At 37.7% G+C, this 22,788-nt stretch overlaps 1 protein-coding gene, 1 long non-coding RNA gene and 1 pseudogene across 2 annotated transcripts; 1 reads left to right on the top strand and 2 right to left on the bottom strand.

Annotated features, from left to right (window-relative positions):
- The window catches only part of LOC138028678 (TNF receptor-associated factor 1-like), a 29,013-nt pseudogene extending 25,159 nt beyond the window's left edge, over positions 1–3,854 (bottom strand).
- Positions 3,855–5,728: 1,874 nt separating this feature from the next.
- Positions 5,729–13,242, bottom strand: LOC138030357 (PCI domain-containing protein 2-like). The gene is made up of 11 exons (XM_068878280.1): positions 13,144–13,242; positions 12,167–12,214; positions 11,391–11,464; positions 9,961–10,026; positions 9,174–9,215; positions 8,585–8,639; positions 7,831–7,934; positions 6,993–7,068; positions 6,688–6,782; positions 6,403–6,449; positions 5,729–5,793 (listed from the first exon to the last, which is right to left on the bottom strand). The coding sequence occupies exons 1-11, from the start codon at positions 13,240–13,242 to the stop codon at positions 5,729–5,731; spliced, it is 771 nt and encodes a 256-aa protein (XP_068734381.1).
- Positions 13,243–14,946: 1,704 nt separating this feature from the next.
- LOC138029950 (uncharacterized) lies at positions 14,947–16,590 on the top strand. Its single transcript, XR_011127985.1, has 3 exons — positions 14,947–14,959; positions 15,147–15,252; positions 15,806–16,590. It is a non-coding gene; the product is annotated as an uncharacterized lncRNA (long non-coding RNA).
- The last annotated feature ends 6,198 nt before the right edge of the window (positions 16,591–22,788 follow it).

The raw sequence follows: 22,788 nt of genomic DNA, 5'->3' as shown, positions 1-22,788 counted from the left end.
CAATTTCGTCATCTTGATCAATAAGAACAAAGTCAACTCGTTGCTGAAATGGCCACGGGAGAATGGCATCATATTCGCCTTTCATTATAACCCGTATAGTGAAAGATGAGTTCCTTTTCCTTGCCCGAGGCCATTCAAGAAAGCTTCTGCCCGCAACTTGTAACCATACTGTCCAGTGTAAAATGGTGGGCTACAGAGTTTTTCTTTTTCCTTCTTGGTGGCAGACTGTTGAAACAGTTGCAAATAGCTGGAGATTTTCCACAAAAATTTGCCATTTGTGCACACATATTCTTGCCTCTGTTCAAGTTCTCTTATTCTCAGATGGGCCAGATCCAAGTGAATCTGCATATTCTCTTGGACATGTTTGTCCATCTCGTTTCTCCTTCCATGTTTAAAGCCATTTAGCAAAATTAAAACGAGAAGATACGATGAATAGGATAAAAACAACTATGAGCCCAAGTTTGAAAAATCGTTTTTACAGATCAGGGCCTCGGTTGTTCGAAAGGTGTATAACACTATCCAGTGGATAGAGTGGTTTTCAATTGAGTGTCGGAAGTAATTAGTGAATTACTTTGGTTTATGATTACTTCACTCAGTGATTGGTTCAAAGCTCTTGCGCCACTTTCTCAACCAATCAGAAGTGAAACAAAAACCAATCGTGGCTTGCGAGTGCACATTTTCCCGCGCTTTGTGTCGGCTACGTGCAATTACTTCGAGTTTTGATTGGTTAACTGGATTGTCTCCGACCTTTTTGATTGGCCAAAGTAATTACTTTGGTTTTGGTTTTACGAAACTCAATTGAAAACTGCTCTAAACACTAGCAAAACCAATTGACTTATCCACTGGGGCCTGTGGCTCGTTTCTCGAAAGTCCGATAACTTTTCGGGCCCGAAAAGCCATTTGTGAAACTGGCAACCGTTTGCTTTGGAAAGCCGATCATTTGATATGTTTTCAAGGTAACAAAAAGAAAAATTACTGTGAAGTTTGACGACTTAAATCCTCTCCGTTCTTAGGATACAAAGGGAATTGTGACACCCGAAAATGGCCCTTTAAGTTTCGGGACCTTCGAGAAACGGGCCCCAGGGGTCCATTTCTCGAAAGTCCCGAAACTTTTTGGGCCTTTCTCGGGTGTCACAATCCCCTTTGTATCTCAAGAACGGAGTGGATTTAAGTCGTCAAACTTCACAGTTATTTTGCTACTTGGTATCTTGAAAACATCTTAAAATATCGGCTTTCCAAAACTACAGGGTGGCAGTTTCACACATGGCTTTCCGGGCCCGAAAAGGTTTAGGGTCTTTCGAGAAATGGGCCCCAGTTTTGCAAAGGGCGGATAACTTTAGCCAGTGGTGGATAAGTCAATATCCAGAGTATAAGGTATACTGGTACTCCGCATTAAACGTGGGCCAAAATTTCTTACTCACCATTTAACTAAATGTTCTTACTGTGTTCATATTCACAATACGAGGGCAAATGCTGAAATCTTTGCAGAGATTGAAACTGAAAGATAGTTATCCACCGGATAAAGTTATCAAAGGTTTTCAGAACAACTGAGGCCAGATTGCTATTTCGCGCGTAAAATTAAAGTTAAGTCGTGCATTTGTGACGTAATCAGAGACAGCATGTAAATCGGCTAAATTGACAACACTTGGTGAAACCAATTTCTCACCTTAAATTTACACCCCATATCAGTGTACTGACATGGTACAATTGCTAAAGGGCAATCCCCATCAACATCCACATGTGCTGACATCTACAAAATAAGAAGCCAAAGAAACTGACGCAAACCGGAAATGAAGACCAGATCAGAACCCCAGAAAAAAGGTAGAGACTACGTTCTAGTCGTATCATGGGTCTATAGCACTAGTTGACAGATAAATCAGAGAGCGTTATCAAAATCAATAATTATTGAATAGTCTCCTGGAGAATGGTTTTGAACAATAGTTTCAAACTCCTTGAGCCAGGAACAGCAAGAGCACAACGAGGGTTACAGGCAACGTAATGGTTGGTGAATCCAAAAGGACAAAACCGCAGAATTTGGTGATTACCTGATCTCTTGGAATATCTGTTCTTCCGCAATTGTTGATGCACTTAATGGGAACTCATCTACAGTTCTCAAGATGGTTCTGGAAAAATTAATAACTTTTTGGATCTTTGTTTATTATTTTTATTTTTTACTTTATTATATTTTTATTAAACATTACTATTTACAATACTATTGGCATTTGTATAATAAGTTACTATCTACAATACGAAACATAAGCACAAACAAACAAATTAAGAGAAGAAAAGGAAAGAAAGAAAAAGAAACAAAGGTTAAGGATAACAAATCATTTCCCATTTTTTACATTGATTTAAAGTTTGCTCTCTGCGTAAATATGTTTGAAAAATTAATAACAGTTGCTTCAATTTTGACTAAAATGACCATGAATATCCATTGCATGTCATAAGTTTACGAACTCATATATATATATCCTGCAAGACATTTCGCCACAGACTCTAAAAACACTTTTTTACAAAATAGCACTGTTGCTTTGTTTTAGCCAAAGGTGATTTCCTACAGGAAAGTGCATCATAACTAGATGAAACACAACACAAGGCACGACATCGTAATATTAAGGATGAAATTAAAAAAATACATGGCAAAACCAAAACAGCAAAAATATAAATATTTACTGCATGCTTCTCTGCATTGGGTGCAAATTTACAATTATTTGCCATTCAGCTAAATATGCTTGCAATTTGCAAATGTTGTGAAATCTAAAAAGGGCCACTGAACAAGTCCTTTTTTTTTTCTTTTAAAACATCTTTTACCAATGGGCTGTGAGAAACATGCTTGTTAAAACTTTCAAATCAAAGTCCCTTTGCTAGACTAAAGATAAACAATAATGTTGCTAGTTAAGAAGCTCCACTATAGAAAAGAGAGAATTAGGTGAGTATTATCAACAAGGATATAGAAACAACCAATCACTTTTCTTTGTTGCAATTAAGGATTGAAATGCACCAGTCACTACATTCAATCTTATTGACGTCGTGGCCTATGTGAGAGATAACCAATGCAGTTTCTACTGCCCAATCACTTAAAGAAATCAAAAGTGGTTTAGCATTGCCTGTAATCTTATCGACAACGATATTTATCATCACAGTGGTCAAAATGTTGTGGACTCACGAGGTGCAGCTGAGTGAGTCCACAACAAATTTTGACCAATGTGATGACGAGTATAGTTGTCGATAAGAGTACAGACAACGCTGAACCACTTTCCATTTGTTTTTTATCACAATATTCAATGTCAAAAAAGTGTTTATTTCAGAGCGTGACCTAAATCATGACACAAAGAAAGGGCAAGCATTGTCTATAACTTTCTCACAATATGATTAATTTATTTCCCAAAATGGGTGTTCCTGATTGGCTATTACATTGCGTGACAAATTGACATGAGGAACGTTGTGTAGACTCTTATCAACAACAGCAAATTACCCAATCAGATTGCAGGATTACAAGCAATCATTGTGGTAAAAAATATTATTGTCTAAAATCAAAGTACCTGGCTTGAACTCAAATTTAAAAAAAAATAAAATAATAATAATAATAATAATAATAATAATAATAATAATAATAATAATAATCATACTTTATACATGCAAGACTTGACTTGCCAAAACAATCAATGTCTGTCGAGGTATGTTGTTCCTGAGTGCTACTACAATGATCATTAGGAGTCTGAACAGCATGGTAGTTTAACACTTACAGGTAGATTAAGGAGATCTCCCGTCCAATCACACTGGTTACCACTGTTGTAACACTTCACCGTTAAAGAGAGAACTGTTCTTTTACACGCTCTGTCCGGGTACACCTACAAAGAAAATGTTTTGCACTCAACCCTAGCTAGTGCAGGAGACAGATTCCAAGCTCAAACTGAATGGCTATTACAAAAATTAATGTTGGCCACTATTGCTGAATTTGGGAAACGTCTTGTTGTTTCAAGCGCTTCAAAGATCAAGAAATGACTTCTCTCTTTTCTTCATATATTTCAAACAATATGTTACTAAACCATTATTGTGAATATGCACACAGTAAAAACATTTAGTTAAAAGGTGAGTAAGAAATTTTGGCCCATGCAGAGTACCAGTATACCTTATACTCTGGATATTGACTTATCCACCACTGGGTAAAGTTATCCGCCCTTTGCAAAACTGGGGCCCATTTCTCGAAAGACCCGAAACCTTTTCGGGCCCGGAAAGCCGTGTGTGAAACTGCCACCCGGTTACTTTTGGAAAGCCGATATTTAAGATGTTTTCAAGATACCAAGTAGCAAAATAACTGTGAAGTTTGACGACTTAAATCCTCTCCGTTCTTGAGATACAGAGGGAATTGTGACACCCGAGAAAGGCCCAAAACGTTTCGGGACTTTCGAGAAATGGACCCCTGGGGCCCGTTCTCGAAGGTCCCGAAACTTTACGGGCCATTTTCGGGTGTCACAATTCCCTTTGGATCTCAAGAACGGAGACGGTTTAAGTCGTCAAACTTAAAGGTCATTTTTCTTTTTGTTACCTTGAAAACATGTTAAAAGATCGGCTTTCCAAAAAAAGCGGTTGGCAGTTTCACAAATGGCTTTTCGGGCCCGAAAAGTTTTTGGGACTTTCGAGAAACGAGCCCCAGCTCCGGTTTTCAGGCCCTCTCCTCAAAAACCAACATTTGACTTGATTTGAGATAATTGTTAACTTCAGTTTACAGTGTTTCCAATTGCTGCTCCAGCGCTGGGACGACCAGACACTTAAATAAAGTTCATTTCCTTTCCTTTCCTTACGGGTGTTACACTGAGCAATGTTTCATGAGGTTCAACGAACATTTTCATTGGCTGGTGCCGCAAACCGTGGCGATGCAAGTTGCAGGACAGATGTTACACTGCGCAATGCTTAAAAAACTCGTTGCAACCGTTACTTTCTGCAATGCCGGTTTCTGCAACTGGTCTCGCAGCCTTTTTGGCCGTTGCACGGTATGTTACACTTTCAATGATTCCTGCAACTTGTCTCGCAACAGCATTGCGAGACAAGTTGCACGAAAATTTTCACAGTGTAACAGCGCCTTTAGGATTGCGCAAAGTTACATTTTGAAGAGATGTCTTCTGAGTCTTCGTAGCCGTCGCCGTAGTAGATCTTAAAGTCCCTCTTGCCGGTCGTCACTCGGTATGAACCAAATTACAAAGTTCTCCATCAAAAAGCAATTCAGTCCCTTATATTTATTTTTATTTTATTTATTTATTTATTCATTTGCCAGAGGAAAAAAAAAAAATTTAATACATTGCACATAAACATGTATATGTAAAAGTTAAAGGATTTAAAGTAACACATTTATTACACAAAATAAAAGAGAAGATTTTTTTTTATCCTGGCGAGGAAGCTCAAAGGGAACCATAGGGGCTTAATACTATGAGCTCCCTTCCTAACTTAGGAATATAAATGAAATGCAAGAGCGGTGAAATCAGATTGAATTATAAGCTAAGATAAAAAAGTAAGCAGAGCAAGACACTAAACATGCAAAAGGCAGCAGAAATAAATAAGAAAAGGAAGCTTAATGCTTAAGTTGTTTAATTCATAAGTCGTTGTAAACAAGGCAGACTTTAAACTAGTTTATAATGAGCTAGCTTTCACAAGTTCCCCGCCTTACAACTAACTATTAATGATAGAGCTGTCGTTTTGTTTTGTTTTGTTTTTTTGTCTGGGGCATAGATTACCTTTTATTTTTGCTTGATGATATATTACAGCGTTCAAATGCAAACGTTAAGTATTCATCCGCTGAAAAGAATGTAAGTACAAGTGTTAAGTCAGGACACAGACATCAATTTTCACGGAACTTGTCTTGCAGTGTTCCCTGCTATGCCATTATGAGACAAGTTTATATGAGGCATTGGTTACATACTTTCAGCTCTTTTTGATATTTACAATCAAATGGTCTTTCCCAGTGTATTTCAGTACCTCTTCATTATTGATATTCACTGACCAAGTGATGTCCACGATATGCCTCTACAGCAACATCTCTCTTCAATCTATGCACATATTCCTTGTGCATTTACCACAGATCATCTCCTTATAGTAGAATGACCCGTTTCTTCAGAACTCTTTCCTTTTCAAAAAGGCATCCTGAACCGTCATTTCAGCGAGGGGAAATTGACCTAGTCTGATAACAGGTTCTCCAGTTTTCAACAAAACATGCACAAGTGGCATGGGTTTTACAAGACTGGGGCAGGACAATCTTCTTTCGGCTTTGTCATTAATACAACACAAGTTGCAAGAAAAAATCAAGGAGGATAGAGCAGCAATGCACTCAGTTGTTTCATGGTACAGAACATGGCTGTTCCATGTAACAAGTCTTATGAAAGAAGTGCATCAAATCTAAAAACTTACCAGCTTTGAAATCACTGTCAAACATAGCTTTTCTTCCGACAAAATACCTAGCACAAGGAAGCAAGAACAATTGTTGTTATTAGCAACTTTAACTTGAAAGTTTGCACTTATATAGGAGATTTTCCCGGGAGATTTCATCATATTTTGTTTTCAGCTCTGTAATAAAATTGGTAAAATGAAAGAAGACCCTCCAGGATCAAACTACTTTACAAAGCTAAAAGCACTTTAAAAGAACCTTTTGCATACGAAATGAATTGCACCCACTAAGGTGTAGACCTACTGTACCTGTACGTGACTAGATGAGCCAGCTTAAACTGATCTTTAATGGGTGCACTATCGATTGCTCGGATGAGAGGCTTACATAAGTGAAGCTTATTTATCTGCAAAAATAACCACATTAAAATGTGATAACATAATTAATATTTTTCAACCTTCCCTTTCACGTTATATTGGCCATTTATCACTGCAAAGATCTTCACACTATAAGCCACGTTTAAAAAATCGTTATTTTCTTCTGGCATATTAAAGAATATTTCAATCACCAAGAGCTTCTTCCCCTTTCTTTTCAAAATGTGATAAGAACAGTGTACCTTGAAGTAAATCTTGAACAAATGATTGACAAGTGCCAGCATGCCCCACTTCTTGGATACATCAAGGGAAGAGCGACTGTCAAAAAGGTCATAAAGCATACATGTACATTTTGATTTTGTTGCCTCCAATGCAAAGAGTCAATTATATCTAAAGCTTACATGTATATAGGCAATTATCACCCGTGCTCTACTAATATTAGGGAAACTTTGCGACTCTTATTGAAATCTTTGCGCATCTAATTACGTGCATAATTTCTGGACATCTGTTATTTTGGGCCTGTTTCTCGAAAGTCCCGAAACTTTGCGGGCCATTTTCGGGTGTCACAATTCCCTTTGTATCTCAAGAACGGAAAGGATTTAAGTTGTCAAACTTCACAGCCATTTTGCTTTTTGTTACCTTTAAATCATGTTAAAAGATCAGCTTTCCAGAACAAGTGGTTGACAGTTTCACAAATGGCTTTTCGGAACTTTTGAGAAACGGGCCCCAGGAAGAAGTCCAGTTTAACCAGTCAGACCAAAAGGTCTCCAATCTCTTTCACTTTGACCAACTTGTTTACCTCACTGTATTGTGTTCAAGACAGACACATGTGAATCTCCCTGTTTGCTCTAAAACTTTCACTTGTGTCCATAAATAAAGGCAATTAGATGCACGCACAATTATGACATCCACAACAAAGTGTCCTGTCTCAGTATTTGTGACCTGGGGGACATACAGTATCTGAAAACTGTTGAAAGCAGTTGCATGGTCGCTTGAGTCACGTTTATGGAATTTCAGAGAATCAAAAAAAAGAATAAGTGTTGAATGGAAAGCTCCCCTTGAGCAAAGCTCAATATTAACCTGTCACTGGCACAAACTCTGAAGCATCCCATCATGACTTCTGCTGCTTTCTCCAGCATCTCTCCTGGTTTTCCTTGTCCACTTTCAACAAGTTGTTTGTCAGCCTATTCATTAAGAAAATTTTGTTGTTATTACAGGTACATTGTAGTTTTTAATTTGGATTGATACTTGATCAATGTCAAGGGTTTTAAAAAGTACGTTTCATGTGTTCAATTCCATGATTTTCAAAGCCTGTTGATTTTTAATAACTTGCATTTTTAAAGTACCAACAGCGATCATTCCTTTTTAGAATTATCTCCCACTGACTTGGTATGGCTGAGATCAAACTAAACAACTGTAGAAAGTTGCAAATTATGGGCATTATAAGTTTTTACTAAAGTGGTTACACAAAATAAGACCATTTTTCAATCATTTGCAAACCATGCAAAAAAGGCATTATACCGGTATGTAAATATCCATGGGCTAGCTGTTATCATTGGAAAGGGAATCAGATTATTATTAAGGCTTTTTCAAGGAATGAAAAATCGACCGTGTTTTAACCGGCAATTACCCGGTACATCAATTAAATGTCAACATGATGATTACAAAACCAGAAATCAACTTTTTCAGCACATTCTGATTCATTGCCTTGCAATCACCTTTGTTCATGAATACATATAGTACAAGGGAAGCTTAAGAGGTTTCAAACACTGGAGACAAACAATAACTATTATTTACACAGCAATTCCCCTGTTGCATCAAAAATAACATGTACCTTCATTGCAAATAATCTCAAATCTAGAGTAACCACATTCAAAAGTGGCAAAGCCCTGGCAGATCGAACAAATGAAAAATAAGTTAAACATACATAAAAAAATTACCCAGTTCTCTTTTAATCCTCTACACTAATCTCTTTACATTACACATCCATAGCATCAAAATCAATTAAACGATACAAGCTAGAATTCTCTTGTTATGCCTGATGATGGAGTCAGTAAATTTGACTCTCGTTTCTTACTCTGCTGAAAAGTTTGGCAATTTGATGTTACAACTACAGTATGTACTCAGGGCATTGTCAGTTCGACCCCGTCATTTGATCGACGTGTTTCGACTTTCCTCTATTCCATGTAGCTGTAGCTTTGAATACCGTAAAATGGAGCATTGACGGAGGAAGGGGAGGTAAAAGGTGTGAACCGAGGGCCACAATTTTGACTGTCACATGTTACCCTGAGGCTCGTAAAAATAAGGTCATTTACCTTAAGTTAGTTTTAAATAAGATATTTTGCATGACAACACTCAAAAGAGAAAAATTTTGTAACAATGACAAAAAGTAATAGACAATTTTTTCCATTGTATGAACATACCAGTTTTCATCTTTCTGACTCTGGAAAGCACGGGTGAAAGATGTTTCACTTGTTAAGACAAAAAACTTGCAAAAAAGAAATAATTATAGCTAGAACAAATTACTGGTACTCCACTATACAATCTTACTTTTCTGCCCTTAAAATTCTGACATCTAGACTAGTACAGGTAAAGTTTCAAGGTGGTAATTAATCATTCTAAAGTTGATTTCCAAGTGCTATTATTTTTATCTTTTCATGTTATTTTCTTTTTCAATAAATGTGGATAACTATCAAAAAGGATCAGCCTGTCGAGAACACCACCACTACACTTCAATTACATAACTTGACATGTACACAATTTCTGAAGCTGCCAACTTGAATTAATCCCTACAGAAGTATACCCTCCAGTCTGATTCTTTAAATCTGCTCAAAATTAAGTGCTGGTCAGTGCTTTGTTTTATTTGGTGGCTCCAAATAGAGCCATTTGTTTTCAAACTAAGTTTACCGACACCCACTGTCAGCCGACTGTCGACCGACTGTCGACCGACTGGTAGTCTGTGTTTGTGGCAAAATCGGCCAACAGTCGGCCGACAGAATTAATTTTAACCCTAGCTGATTTAAACTCCCAACTTTATAAGAATTTCCAGGTAGAGTTTTGCATCTGAATCAGATGATGGGATTTTCTCCATATTTTGGTTTCTACCTGGAATTACATTGGGCTTATAAAAAAAGGTTTGCACAATGATCACATTAATCTTACCTCATCTCCTTTGTGCAACACATTATGTTTTACTTTATGAAAGGATATTGAACAACAACTGACTGGGCTGCACGTGCTTCCACATAATCAGCATTAGCTACAGCCCAAACTGCCCTGAGAATACACATAAAGTACATGTTTTTAAAGAATATACAAACAGGTCGTACTGAGTAAATCCAGGAAATCAAAATAACCCATTGGGCAAACATACTTTTTTTGTGCTGTGAACCCATAGTTTATCCAATATAAACAAGATGGATTGTACATTAAAGTGCCCCTAACTAGCTAAAAGTCCAATTTCAGCAACATAAAACACACATGCTATGTTAATCAGTCAATATTTTGCTTCTAAAAGGCAGCATGAGATTTTTTAAATTGACAAGGTTCCACCTATTTGTTTGAAAAATAAAGCCATGGGCAACAAAGTAGTGGAGTCAGTAGCACACATGCTAAATATGGCTGCAGTGAGCTTGCATAAACTAAAATTAATACCTTGAGAGCCATAATGCAGCACTAAGGATTCCTTTTTTTGAGCGCCTAGAAGACCAGCAATTTATAAAGACTATCCCATCTTGGTACTCCTCCATACAACCAAAGCCACTCTACGAAAACAATCAGGCAGTGGCATATTGGGATGTACCAGTGTACGCCTACCACACAAGAAGTGCACACCAACAGAGGAGACCTTAGGATCATTGACTAGCAGAACAAGACAATCACTATGCTGGAGATTAACTGTCCCTGGGCCGAAAATCAGCAAATGCCCCCTTATGCTGGGAACTCAAGAAGCAATAACAAAGCTATCAGATTGACCAAGTTAACATCATAATGGATGTCCTGAGGAGGTATTCAAAGGGACTCAGAAGTGACACAAAGAAGCTACTGGAAGGACGCATGCAGTAGGGAGGTGCTGAGCTGAATGCAGAAATTCATTTTGTGTGGTAATTTGCAAGATCCTTCAAGGTCTTATGCTAGAGAGTCACAAACAACAACACACAGATACAGACAATAGGACTATACAAGAATCTATAGAAGCTATTTGAAGGACAACATTTTCTTTAATTTTATTTTGTTTTTTGGTAATTATGCAGACATGGCTAGGTATGGCTGCACTGCCTAGCTCAGGGTTTAAATTCAGATCTGGCATCCAGATGTAGCATACTGCCCATATAATGTAATACAGTTTTTTCCTTCAAAGCTAAAGCTGTTGACATAATTGCTTCGCACAACTGGTCTTCTCTCTGAAGAGAGAGGACAAATCATAGCAACTTAAAGCAGATTGAAATCTCAGTCTTTGGTGAGATTGGAACAATGGACGGAGTAACCATGCAGACTAAAACCCCTTGAGTAGAGGACCAAAAGAACCCACACGAAGCCACGTCAGTGAATAGAATCCACCAAACAATAGTCAAAGGAAAGTGCTGGAACCACTAATCCAACACTTCTCCCATTAATTTTATATTTTAAACCTCTTTTACCTTAAGTGGGCTGCAGTCATCTCATCGTACGGTTGTTCGAACCACTTCTCACATTCTACCTGGGCATCTGGTAACTGCAAGGTGAGTATAAGTACAGTACATCACCATCACAGCTTACAAATACATTTAGCTAGGGAGCAAATTACCCTGTATTTGATTGAAAATTTGATTCAGATACAAGACATGGAAGCAATTGAATTTGAATTATTGTGAAACAAATTCTCAGCTTTTCAGAGCTGTCTAAGAGTTCTGAACTATCAACTTTAATAATATTATTATATCTAAACCTTGATATAAGAAAGGTAACAGTATAAATTACCCATATTTACTACATATATTTAGTTAGGTTTTTTTTTTTACAACAAATTGCTTGCATATGTGAGAAACTACATTATCACACAAGAAACGATTCAATACAGTACATATCCAAGCAGCCATGCAAACAAACAATAAAAATTATCCATTTTCCAATTAACTACCATAACTAAAACAACCCAAACTTTCACAAAAATGCTAACCTTAGGCTTAAACATTATTTTTTAATGTTAGCATTGGTAAAGATAATTTTGGGTTCTTTCAGCAATGGTGAAACAATGACCTGCAACCTGCAGTTTATACCTTCCATTGTTTTGTACCATTTGGAGCCCATATAATAAAAGACTAAAAGTAGTGTGTGACCTTGTCTACTTCAGCACTAAACAGTTTGGAGAATTAAACGTCAATACTTCTGGTTATGGCCTTTTGGTTACATAAAACACATTGTGAACTTAGCTCACCCAGAGCCTTGAGCTTGCTACATGAGGATGGTGAAAGGAAAACAGTTCCTGCAACATTTACAAAATCATTATTACATTATTTAGGATAGCATACTGATTTGAATGAACATTGAGCACACAGATGTTTGTTTGATCAATGTTCTGCAAAGGCTTCGATGAAAATATTCACGATTTTTACTGACAATATCATTCACATCAATAAATTCTCCTTAACGCCCTTGGTGATAAAAAAACAAGTAGCAGTCAAAGCCAATGAGGTTTAGACTATTCAATGGTCATTTTCATGTTCAAGATCAAGGTAAGACATACACATGCACAATTTTTTAAAGTGCTCCTAGCTGTGATTAAAAAAAAAAACTCACTTCCTTTTTTTCGTCAGATTTTCAAAGTGTGTTTGCTTAACACCTGACTGGCAAAAAATTTCAGCTTTCATTTCATGGCCCGCCATTACTCATGTTCAAAACTGACCGATTGGACCTCAGAAGGTTGGATCCAGGGAAAAGTGACTTCAAGGGCTCACCACTAGCTTAAAATTTCAACATGTGAAAGCAGCTTGTTATATATGCAAAACGCGAGTTTAAAAGTCTGGAAGCCCAAAACTCCTGTGGTGGGTATTAATTCTGTGGCGTACACAAGCATTGCATTCTTAAACTAGTGAGCTTTTCACATCATTTCTCCTCAATCCAGCTCTCTCAAGATCTTAAAGTTAGCAATGACGCACCATAAAATAAAAGGAAAATTCCAGTTAAAATAAACAGGTGTCTTTTTGAAATCAAGGATTAAAACTTTGGTTGCTTAGTGTTTAGTTAAGATACAGTAGGGTAGTTTTGAAATCCAAAGAAAAATAAGAATTGATTTTTTTTCACAAGGGCACTTTAACCAATGAGACAAAAGCTATAAGGGAGGTGAGACGTGGGCCCAGTGGTTAGGGCATTGGGTTTGCATTTGGTTTCCCTGGGTTCAAATCCCGCTCTAACCTCTGGTTTGGATTTGTTTCCGGTTGACCCGGATTCAACTCTACCATGCTTTTTAAATAGCCAACTGGTTACCTCCTGCCAGTTGGGGTTCTTGATCATGTTCCTGTAAGTTTGAATTGTTTCTTTCTTATTACTAAAAGTGGGGTGTCAGTGAACTAGCTGGATAGCTAACCGCACGTCCGCTATAAACAAACCATTTACATATTTTTTTAGCATTTAAAATTGCTAAAATGCTTGCATTGATGCACAGAGAGACTATAAAAATGGCCTCAGCACTAAAAGGGTGTTAAAATACAGAGAAACCCGTACGAAACGAGCAGATCTGCAGCAGATCTGCAACAGATCTGTTTTGACAAAAACAGATCATCTGCAGACTAATTTATCGTCTGCAGAGTCTGTTTTCAGTCTACTGCAGACGCTGAGCTTGAATACACTTCGTGATGTTAAGACTGCAGACGAAAAACAGACTAACAACAGATCTGCAGATTATCTGCAGCGTCTGCAGATGATCTGCAACACGTTGAAGCCCAAAAACCGGATCGATAGATCATCATTGTATCGTGACTTCGGTATAAACCTTAGTTGGATTAGTCATTACTGGTGTGTTTTGAGATAAATAAAATAGTTCGATTGTACAGATAAAACGATAGTCGAAAATTTAAATGGTCAGCCACTTACATACAACGTGTTAGTAAATCAAATGTTACGTCGATTGAACACTGAAATGAAAGGATAAATACTCTTTCGACCTTAATTTATCCTTATTATATAGCAATTAGGCACCCATACCTGACACATTCTTTCAATAGAATTTAAGAGCAGTACTGCAGGGTGCATTGGTGTTAAATTCTCAGTTCCAAACGCTCAGGGAAAAACATTTGATTGATCGACATATCAGTGTTGATAGAACAACTGTACGAAAGTTGAAGTCAACACGTGAATGAATCATAAAAAGTGCAATAAGATGGTTAAATTACTGTACTGTGATTATTTTTCTTGCCTACATCATGAGATGTTTTTCTTATCAGTTGTCGTGATTGACGTGAAGGTCATGCCGACGCTGAAATCGAAAACACTCCGGCGCTCCTCAGATCTGATCACTTTTCTGGACATTCAATAAGCTACGGACCCATGAGCACTAAAAGGCCGTTTACAGAAAAATTTGGGGCCGGACTCGTCAAAAAAGCGGTACGGACCCATAAATTTTGTAAAGAAACACTGGAGTTTTCACAGGGCCATAGGCGCCTATGGCCCTGCAGAAACTCCAGTGTTCCTTTACAAAAGTTATAAGTCCGTACCGCTTTTTTGACCGGTCCAGAACCAAATTTTTCTGTCGTGTAAACGGCCTTAATTAAGGAAGTTTCCCTTCTTAAGTATCATTATCTTTGAAGTTCAACATGCTTCAATTTTAGTGCCGGGGATTAACTATGCTCAACTTGATTAGTGGCGTAATCCGTCTCATAATAAGATCATTAAAATCTGCAATCATTCCATTTTTAAAAGTTTTTGGGGCTTTGAAAGTTTGAGTCGTTACTTTCTTATCCCTTTGGAAACATAGGCATAGTCAACTTGTCAGTAAAAACGTTGCGTGATAGCGGTAAAAACGCTTGTGGTATAAACACGATAATCAAGGAGTGACTGAGTTCCGAGGGTCAACGTCACATCTTCTGCCTATATAAGGAACCTTGGACTGGGGGAGCTGTCACTCGTACTCGGTTTATTCGAGACCTCGACCCGTTAACATCGTAGACCAAGGATCACGGCTAGCGACTTCCAGATGATTTTAGACGAAGACAAGGGTAAAAAACGAGTGAGGGTGAGTACAACGGTCATTTCTGCCCTCGTCTGCCTTTATGACTTAGCAACCAAAACCGCTCATGCTACGCAGGCTATCATTGACTAAGAATGCTTGAGCCGAATTATATTTTTGTCAAGTTATTCATTTTACCTCACCGTTTTGTGCCTTGTCTGAAAACGTTTTTGCTTTTGCTTTTTTATTGTAGTTAACTGTTGAGATACCGGAGCATCAAGAGGATGATATTCTCTGTCTTCTTAGGCAGCAAGAAAACTGTGAAGTTGTTTCCATAAGACCAGTACAATCTGGAGAAGGTAAATGCTATTTATCACGATTTTCCTTCCTGTTTTGTTAGATTTTATTTCGTCTTTTAATTTACCTACCCGTATCCTCTTCGCACTGCGTGCGCGATCAGGGAGTTTTCTTTAATTCTTTGGTAAAGGATTCCAGTTACCTTCCGTTCTTCTCCTTAGCTACATTATTTATTTCACTAGTATTTCCGAAAAGCGCGCCACCTTTGCAACGAGCATCACTTTGAAACTTGATGCCCTTTAGTCTGAGATTATGTCATCCTTGATCCTGTTTCCGGCAAAATCTAATTACTCATTCATTTTATCGCATGTATGGAGGTTTTCCCATCGGAATATATATAAATTGACTACTATAGCAATACCGTAAATGTACACTGAGTCTGATGCTCAGAGACTGGACAAAATGCATATACAGAACATCGCACTTCTAGCAGCAAGAATTTAAAAAAAAAACACAGCAGATTCCTAATACAGTATTTCCACTGTGGTTGCACAATTCTGCCAGTTTCTTGCTGTTCGTCCATAAGAAAAAAATGTTTCCATCATTTATTTCCAGGCCGCAAACGTTTTGCCGTGCCGCAAGAAGATGGTCCTACGCCACCAACACCCTGTTCGTCTCTTCCCAAGAAATAAGACGTCGGTCGAACTCGCGCCTCCAGCAGAACAGCCACCCACAGCTGAATCTGGAAGAATCAAAAAACATGAAATCGCTGTTCGGACTTGTAATTTCAGCCTGCAGACGCCGTGTATCAGTGTTGCGGTGCGGCGAGGGTAACGAATCACACCAAACACCGCAAAAATTACAAGTGGTTATGGAGAACTCTGAAAGACTGTGGGCAGTATCTAGTTTACTCGATCTCGTTTCTGTAAATAACCTGCCAAGCAAACCGAAAAAAAAAAAAAAAAAGCATGCAAAGCCTAGCCTGCTAACAAGTTCCCTCGTTGCTCGCAGTCTACGCGAGGCTTAGATTCTTGAAAGCAGTGGTTGCTACTCGAGGGTTTTTTTAATTCATTTGGAATGCGTTGAAAATGTCACGCTAAGAAAATACTTTAAATTCCTGCTGGTGATATTATTTTGCGTATCTATCAGCATTAATCGTTTACTTTTGATAAATAACAGACCGACTTCCTCTCTCTGTCTTTTAAATAAACGTTGTTTGATTGGTGCATTTTGTGGGCTTTTTTTAAACCGGATAGGCTGATTTCGTCTGCAGAGCGTCTGCAAATTTGCAGACTTGTTGCAGATCATCGCTGCAGACGCTCTGCAGACATTCTGCAGATATTCTGCAGACATTCTGCAGACATTCTGCAGATGATCTGCAGATAATCTGTAGATCATCTGTAGATTTTCTGCAGATCTGCTACAGATGTGCCAGCAGATCTGTAGCAGACTATAAACAGATCTGCTCGTTTCGTACGGGAAAGAAGAAAAGCTCATGAAGAGAAGGTCAATTTGTTGGGCTCATTTGTTGCGGTGAAGGACTCAATGATTGAAATGAATGTATATTTGAAGTGCATGTTATAGACTAATCCCTTTGGGGCCACCAATAGGTGATATACCGGTAGGTGCCCAGAAGAGACAATTGCTTAAATAAGTAACCCATAACTAGCAGCGAACAATGTTCAGTGTTTTTGCAGGCCGCAATTTATTCTTGGATTGAATTTCCCACGAATGAGACTCCAGCAGGAGCCCGATGACCAATCATAAGAAACTAACCTGACATCATAGCATCACCGGACCAAACCTGCCTTTGTCTTTTTGAGGAAAAGGTAGTAGATTGGTCTGTAAAAATACCATGACATAAGCTTATGTTCACTCCTAGTCATGGGCTCCTGCTTAAATTATCCACAAGTGCACAGGCCACTTCTCTCTGTCATCATAAAATTTTTCTGCTTTTAACCCATTGACTCCTGGGGGGTTCCCCATTGATGAGCAAAATCGTCTGGTGTTAGACAGAGTAAAATACTAAGTATGGCCGGTTTAGGCCGGTTTAGGGGTGAATCAATTCACCCCTAAACCTGCCATACTTAATTACTCACTGAAAAACTATGTCCCATTAATCACCCAGTGAAAAACCCATTAGAACATGTGGAATTTACAATGAGGGGTGGTCCACAGCGATTGGTCCATGGGGTCCATGCATGTTTTAAATACATGGACAACAACACCATGCAGGAATGACATGTACATGTACATGAACGTACATTGTATATTACTATAGTTTACATAGAAATGGGGTCGTAAGACGGCAATTGCTCCTCAGCTTGGCTTCGACCCCGTGACCTCCTGCACGGAAGTAAGAATGATGAGTCGATCGCGTAGTTGGTTGAGCTTTTACGTCTTTTAACGTTCGTTACACTTCGATTCACGCAATGAAACTTCGCATGTGCTTCAATCTCACCGCTAAAATGTCTCCATTCTTTGAAACAAGCCCTCTTTCAACCTAAAAAAAAATACTGCACGTCAACTTTTGAAATCACACTTCCAATGACCAAGCATGAGAGAATACATTACTAATTCAAACCTGATCCAAATAATGCTCCAAACTTGAAGCCATAATTGCGGGAAGAATGGCTCAGAGCCGTTTTTGCTTGGTAAGTGGTGTATGCGGGCATATATTGTACCGTATACGTTGCAATGCATATTCCTACCAGAGTTACGGGTTAACATGCAGGTACAGTGCTTGTCTTGTTATCGAGCTGCTTCGGTTTCTTGAAGTGCTTTCCTTGTTCGACTTGCTTTATTTCCTTGATTTGTTGAGGTGCTTGATGTGCTTGGGTTGCTTAGGGTGCTCGAGTTCCTTGGGCAGAGGTTGCTGAGGTACCAAGCTAATTTTTGCGCCAAATTTTCAGACTTTGCAATTTTGGCTCAAACATAGCTATAGTCATTTAGATTCATTATCTGACGCAAGTAACTCGAGGCTCACAAGCGCAATCTCAGCTTAAAACTACGTATTTTAAACTCTGTTCATTCCTGAGTCTGGTGTTAAAGCTTAAGCTTATTTAATTGTTTTAGACTGAATTTCTTGCTTAAAACCTCTTATTGAGTTGAGGGTTCACCTGGAAAACTATTTATATACTCTTCTATTTAAAGCATTCCTCATTCATATGCTGACTGGAACTTCCAGGAAATTGCAAGTATGTATTCATTATAATAGTGTCAAGGTAATATCATCATTTTGTTCCATTGTGCATTTGTGTAGGAAATAATAATATTGATCTAGGATAACGGCATATCATTTTCGTTATTTCATTACTTCAAACAAAACATTAATGAGCAGGAGTGGACTCAGTAGTGCCAAGGTGATCATATGTCCTTTAATAGGCACCCGTCGACTGAGTATCTACCAATACCATCAGGCAAGTATCCGTCAACAAATCAGCTGACATGTCGACTGAGTATCAGCCAACACATGGCCGACTGTCGCTCGCTATGTCAGTTGCACATCAGTGTGATACATGTATGTCGCCCAACATATGGTTGACATGTCGCTGGTGTCTCGGGCAACGTTTCGGTAGACATATTCACCGACGCTTGACCATGTATCGGCCGATACTGCTTCGACATGTCAGTCAATACTTGGATGATACTTGATTGGTATATCTGTTGACACTCAGCAGACAGTCCTCAACCGGCAGTATACCAGTTGACTTTCAGTCATATATCGGTCGACTGTCTGTGGTACACAGTTTTTTGTTAACTTTCCATACACAGGAAAATTTTTCAAAAAAACATGAGTGGTTTTTTGAATGGTAATTTATAAGCTAAATCCCATTGAAGAAACCATTAATGGAAAAGCGGAATTCTTTCCATGAATGGTTTTTCACATAAAAGCCAACAATGTTAATAACCAAAAAAAACATTGTGGCTTTTGCTTAGAAAACATACATGTCTATCCAATTTCCCATCAAGTTTTTATGGTGTTAAACATCATGGAAAATACACAAAAAAACATGATGGTTTATTCTATTAACCCATGCATGCTTCTGTTAATTCCCATTACGGTTATTTGGTTATTACCACTGTGGATATCATTTGAAAACCATCATGGTTTTTCTATTGAAACATGCATGTTTATTCAATTTCCCATCAAGTTTTTATGGTGTTAAACATCATGGGAATTGCACAAAAAACATGTGTTTTTTTCTTAACCCATGCATGTTTCTGTTAATTCCCATTACGGTTATTTGGTTATTACCACTGTGGATACCATTTGAAAACCATCATGGTTTTTCTATTGAAACATGCATGTTTATTGAATTTCCCATCAAGTTTTTATGGTGTTAAACATCATGGGAATTGCACAAAAAACATGTGTTTATTTTCTTAACCCATGAATGTTTCTGTTAATTCCCATTATGGTTATTTGGTTATTACCACTGTGGAGATCATTTGAAAACAATCATGGGTTTTACTATTTAAACAAGGATATTTCTGTAAATTACACATTGTGGTGTCATGATATTAGCCACTGTGGAGACCACTTGAAAACCATCTTCGCTTTTGCAGACAAAACGTGACTGTCTTGTATTTTCCATTGTTGGTTTTCCTTTGTTCCTCATTCGTTGTACAATTTCCCCTCAAAGGTTTTACATCCTGTACCACTATTTTTTTAAGGATAACCATTGTGGTTTATTGGATGGCTGGGATGGGTTTTCTCATGTTTGTTTCCTCAACCTTCTATCTTGGCATTTATTTCAAAACCAGGTTGTGGGTCTGTAAACACAAAATATGCAATTTTGACTGCCTATTATAATGGGCTAAGGTGTGAACGAACTGAAAACTCTTACTGTAAAATCAAACATACTAATTCATCAGATTGGATTTAAAGTGACAAGATGTTAAGAATGTTCAGGTTTGAGAGTGTATATTAAATGTATATAGGATACTAATAAAATACAGCAATTAGACATGCATTGTATTGAAACTTCCTTTAATTAATGTGAATTTACTATAGTTTTTGATACATGTTTTAGGCATAGAAACAATTCATATGTCATTTCATCGTTCATAGAAACAATGTTAACATAATGAAGTTCAGTTGCAACTTAATGGGATTGTTTTGGAAGAGCTGCATCCTTCAAAGCTGCAATATATTCCAAACTCAACAAAATGAGAACAAGAATTGCCAGACACTTTTACATGAAACTTCACAACCAAGATCCCTAAGATGGCTTGACTTTTAGGATATCATTTCTTGTAGGATTGTTCAAGCTGCCAACTACTGGTATTTTTCATAACCTTGGTCAAGTTCTCGTCCTCCTTTTGAATATTTTTCAAGCCAAGTTGCTTTCTGTATGACTGTAGCTGGGTTCTTGCACATCTGATACTTCAGTTGAGATGAAGGGCACACAACTTGAAGTGATTACCAAATGAATGCTGCCCTATCTGTGATGCCTCGCTAAAAAAGAAAGATAGAAAAAAAGTACTGTATCATTTTGAAGCTAACCCTAAATTCGTTGCAGGCTGATTAATTAAATTAACACCTGGAAGCACTGAGGCCATTATCTAATCGGAGCTCCAAAGTAGCAAAGAATAAGTTAAACTTGCAATTGGGCTTTCAGTTTCAGTTTGATAAGGTCAGGAGTCGTGATAAGTGAGTATGTTTTTAACAGCGAAGAAGCAAAACATTTATATTAAAGAGAAACACTCCACCACATACCTTCGATTTTTTTATGCCTCGTTATTAAGCATCTGCTTTATTTTTTTGGCACACAATTTCCACTTTCCACTCACGAACTTCCTTGAAGCACCTTCTATGATTCTTCAAGATTATTGATGATTATCCTGAAGATGAATTCTCGAGAATACCAAACGTTACAAACAGAGGAGTTGAAAAAGGCGCGAAAAGTGAGAGGGCAAAGAATTGTTGGATTTCATGCCCAAATATGGAAAAAACTCGTGACTCCACCCAGTCTTCTCTCTCAAAGTATGAACGATTGCCTGTGTTTCCTCAATAGAAACTGCAAGTTATATATTTCATTGCCTGAGGACATGAAAAGGAGATGGGAAGGAATCAATATCACTCGATGTCAGCGTAGCGAAAGCCCATGGTCATTTTCCATGTATTTCCTGCTAAGGGAAAGCGGTCTCATCATCGGCAATGGCAAAATTCTCGTCACTTTGTTAGTCCTCTTTTGATGTGTAAGTACACAATGTAAAATTACTTTGTTTTTCAAACCAAACAAATTTCTACTAGATGCATTTTACTTCAGAGCGAGCATGTGTACATGCTAGTCACACAATATGAGTCGTAAACAGATTGAAAATGTTACAGGTTTTGTCTGATTTCTTTTTGGAGCATGCAAACTCAATAACGCATGGTGTGTTCTTTTGTAACTCACCCTATATTTTATCCTACAGCATGAACACAGGTTCAATTCACAAGGCAAAGGAAACGCTCAGTGATAGTATTTTTCAATCCAGTTCAAGTGAAGCTGAAGGTGACTTGGAGGATTGTTCATCAGGGGGCCTAATTCATCGGATACTTACAGACCAATCAGAGCAGTTCGATTTAGAACCACTACAATTGAAGATAATTATTATTGTACGTGCCATTTACAGAGTACTTCTTTTAGTGAACCAAATACAAGGTTCATTGTCCTTCAATGACAAGGGTTATGGAGAAGCCAGGTGAAGACCTGTCCGTACCTTACTGTGACATGAGAGCAGCCGCACAAGATATTTTTTTCACAGAACTCTTTTTATGTAAAGCAAGCGGTAAATTGGAGGGGAGATGAATGTCTTAGGGAATAATATTTCTACGTGTAGTGGACTGAGTCCAGATTTTGTAATCACTATGATGTAGTTTTCGTAAATGTGCAAAATCAATCTCTTGATTCTTGTCAAAGGAATCATGATTAGGTATAATTTCACTGAATTAAAACCAAGCCATACCACTTGCTTGTGGTACTCAGTTAAATTATTGTCAGAGACAAGGGCCTCTAACAAAATGTCTCTTCCTTGGTAACAAATGCCATAGAAAATAATTGAGAATTTCCGTTGCAGTTAATTTTTTCCATAAGTATGATTTGTGAATTTAAATAAGGCTTCCTTTGTGTATTTTCATCGATCCATTGCAGTACAATAAATTATATTATTTTGTAGTCCTTCATGGTTTAAAAAAAGAGAACCGTTTTTGGATTTGATATTGGATTACAGTTGTGTCTGTGTCTGTGAAAACATCCAGATTTATCAATTTCCTATTTCCTTTTAAAATTAATTCTGCTTTTAACTGACTGCCTCAGTGTCTAGTTTCAGTTGAAGTTGTCATCTAGTTTCTGTGTTGAAATTATCTTAAGTCCTTATTGGTCATTCCTTCATTTTCTTGATTTGTACATTGTACACGTATCAAGTAACTTGGTCTCCATTCAAGGGATTCAACATTTTAAATCGTGGACTGCACTAACCAATTCACGTGAAATGATTTAAATGTTTTCCCATTTGTGGCTTGAATATAGATTTAAAATTCCCAGTAATGGTTATAGCAAGTTGATTTGCCATTAATGGTATTTCGATATTTTACAGAATGTACTGCT

Source organism: Montipora capricornis, chromosome 13 (genome assembly GCF_036669925.1).
Source record: "Montipora capricornis isolate CH-2021 chromosome 13, ASM3666992v2, whole genome shotgun sequence".
Taxonomy (NCBI): domain Eukaryota; kingdom Metazoa; phylum Cnidaria; class Anthozoa; order Scleractinia; family Acroporidae; genus Montipora; species Montipora capricornis.
The sequence above is the reverse complement of the archived record's forward strand: the minus strand, read 5'-3'. Positions and strand labels throughout refer to the sequence as shown.

Excerpts from the sequence above, each read along its gene's own strand:
- LOC138030357 (XM_068878280.1), bottom strand. The coding sequence starts at position 13,242 with ATGATCAAGAACCCCAACTGGCAGGAGGTAACCAGTTGGCTATTTAAA. Across the intron at positions 6,450-6,687 it reads GCTCATCTAGTCACGTACAG|GTATTTTGTCGGAAGAAAAG; the intron begins GTACAGTAGGTC and ends TCCTTGTGCTAG. Across the intron at positions 5,794-6,402 it reads TGACAGTGATTTCAAAGCTG|CGGATGAATACTTAACGTTT; the intron begins GTAAGTTTTTAG and ends CATTCTTTTCAG.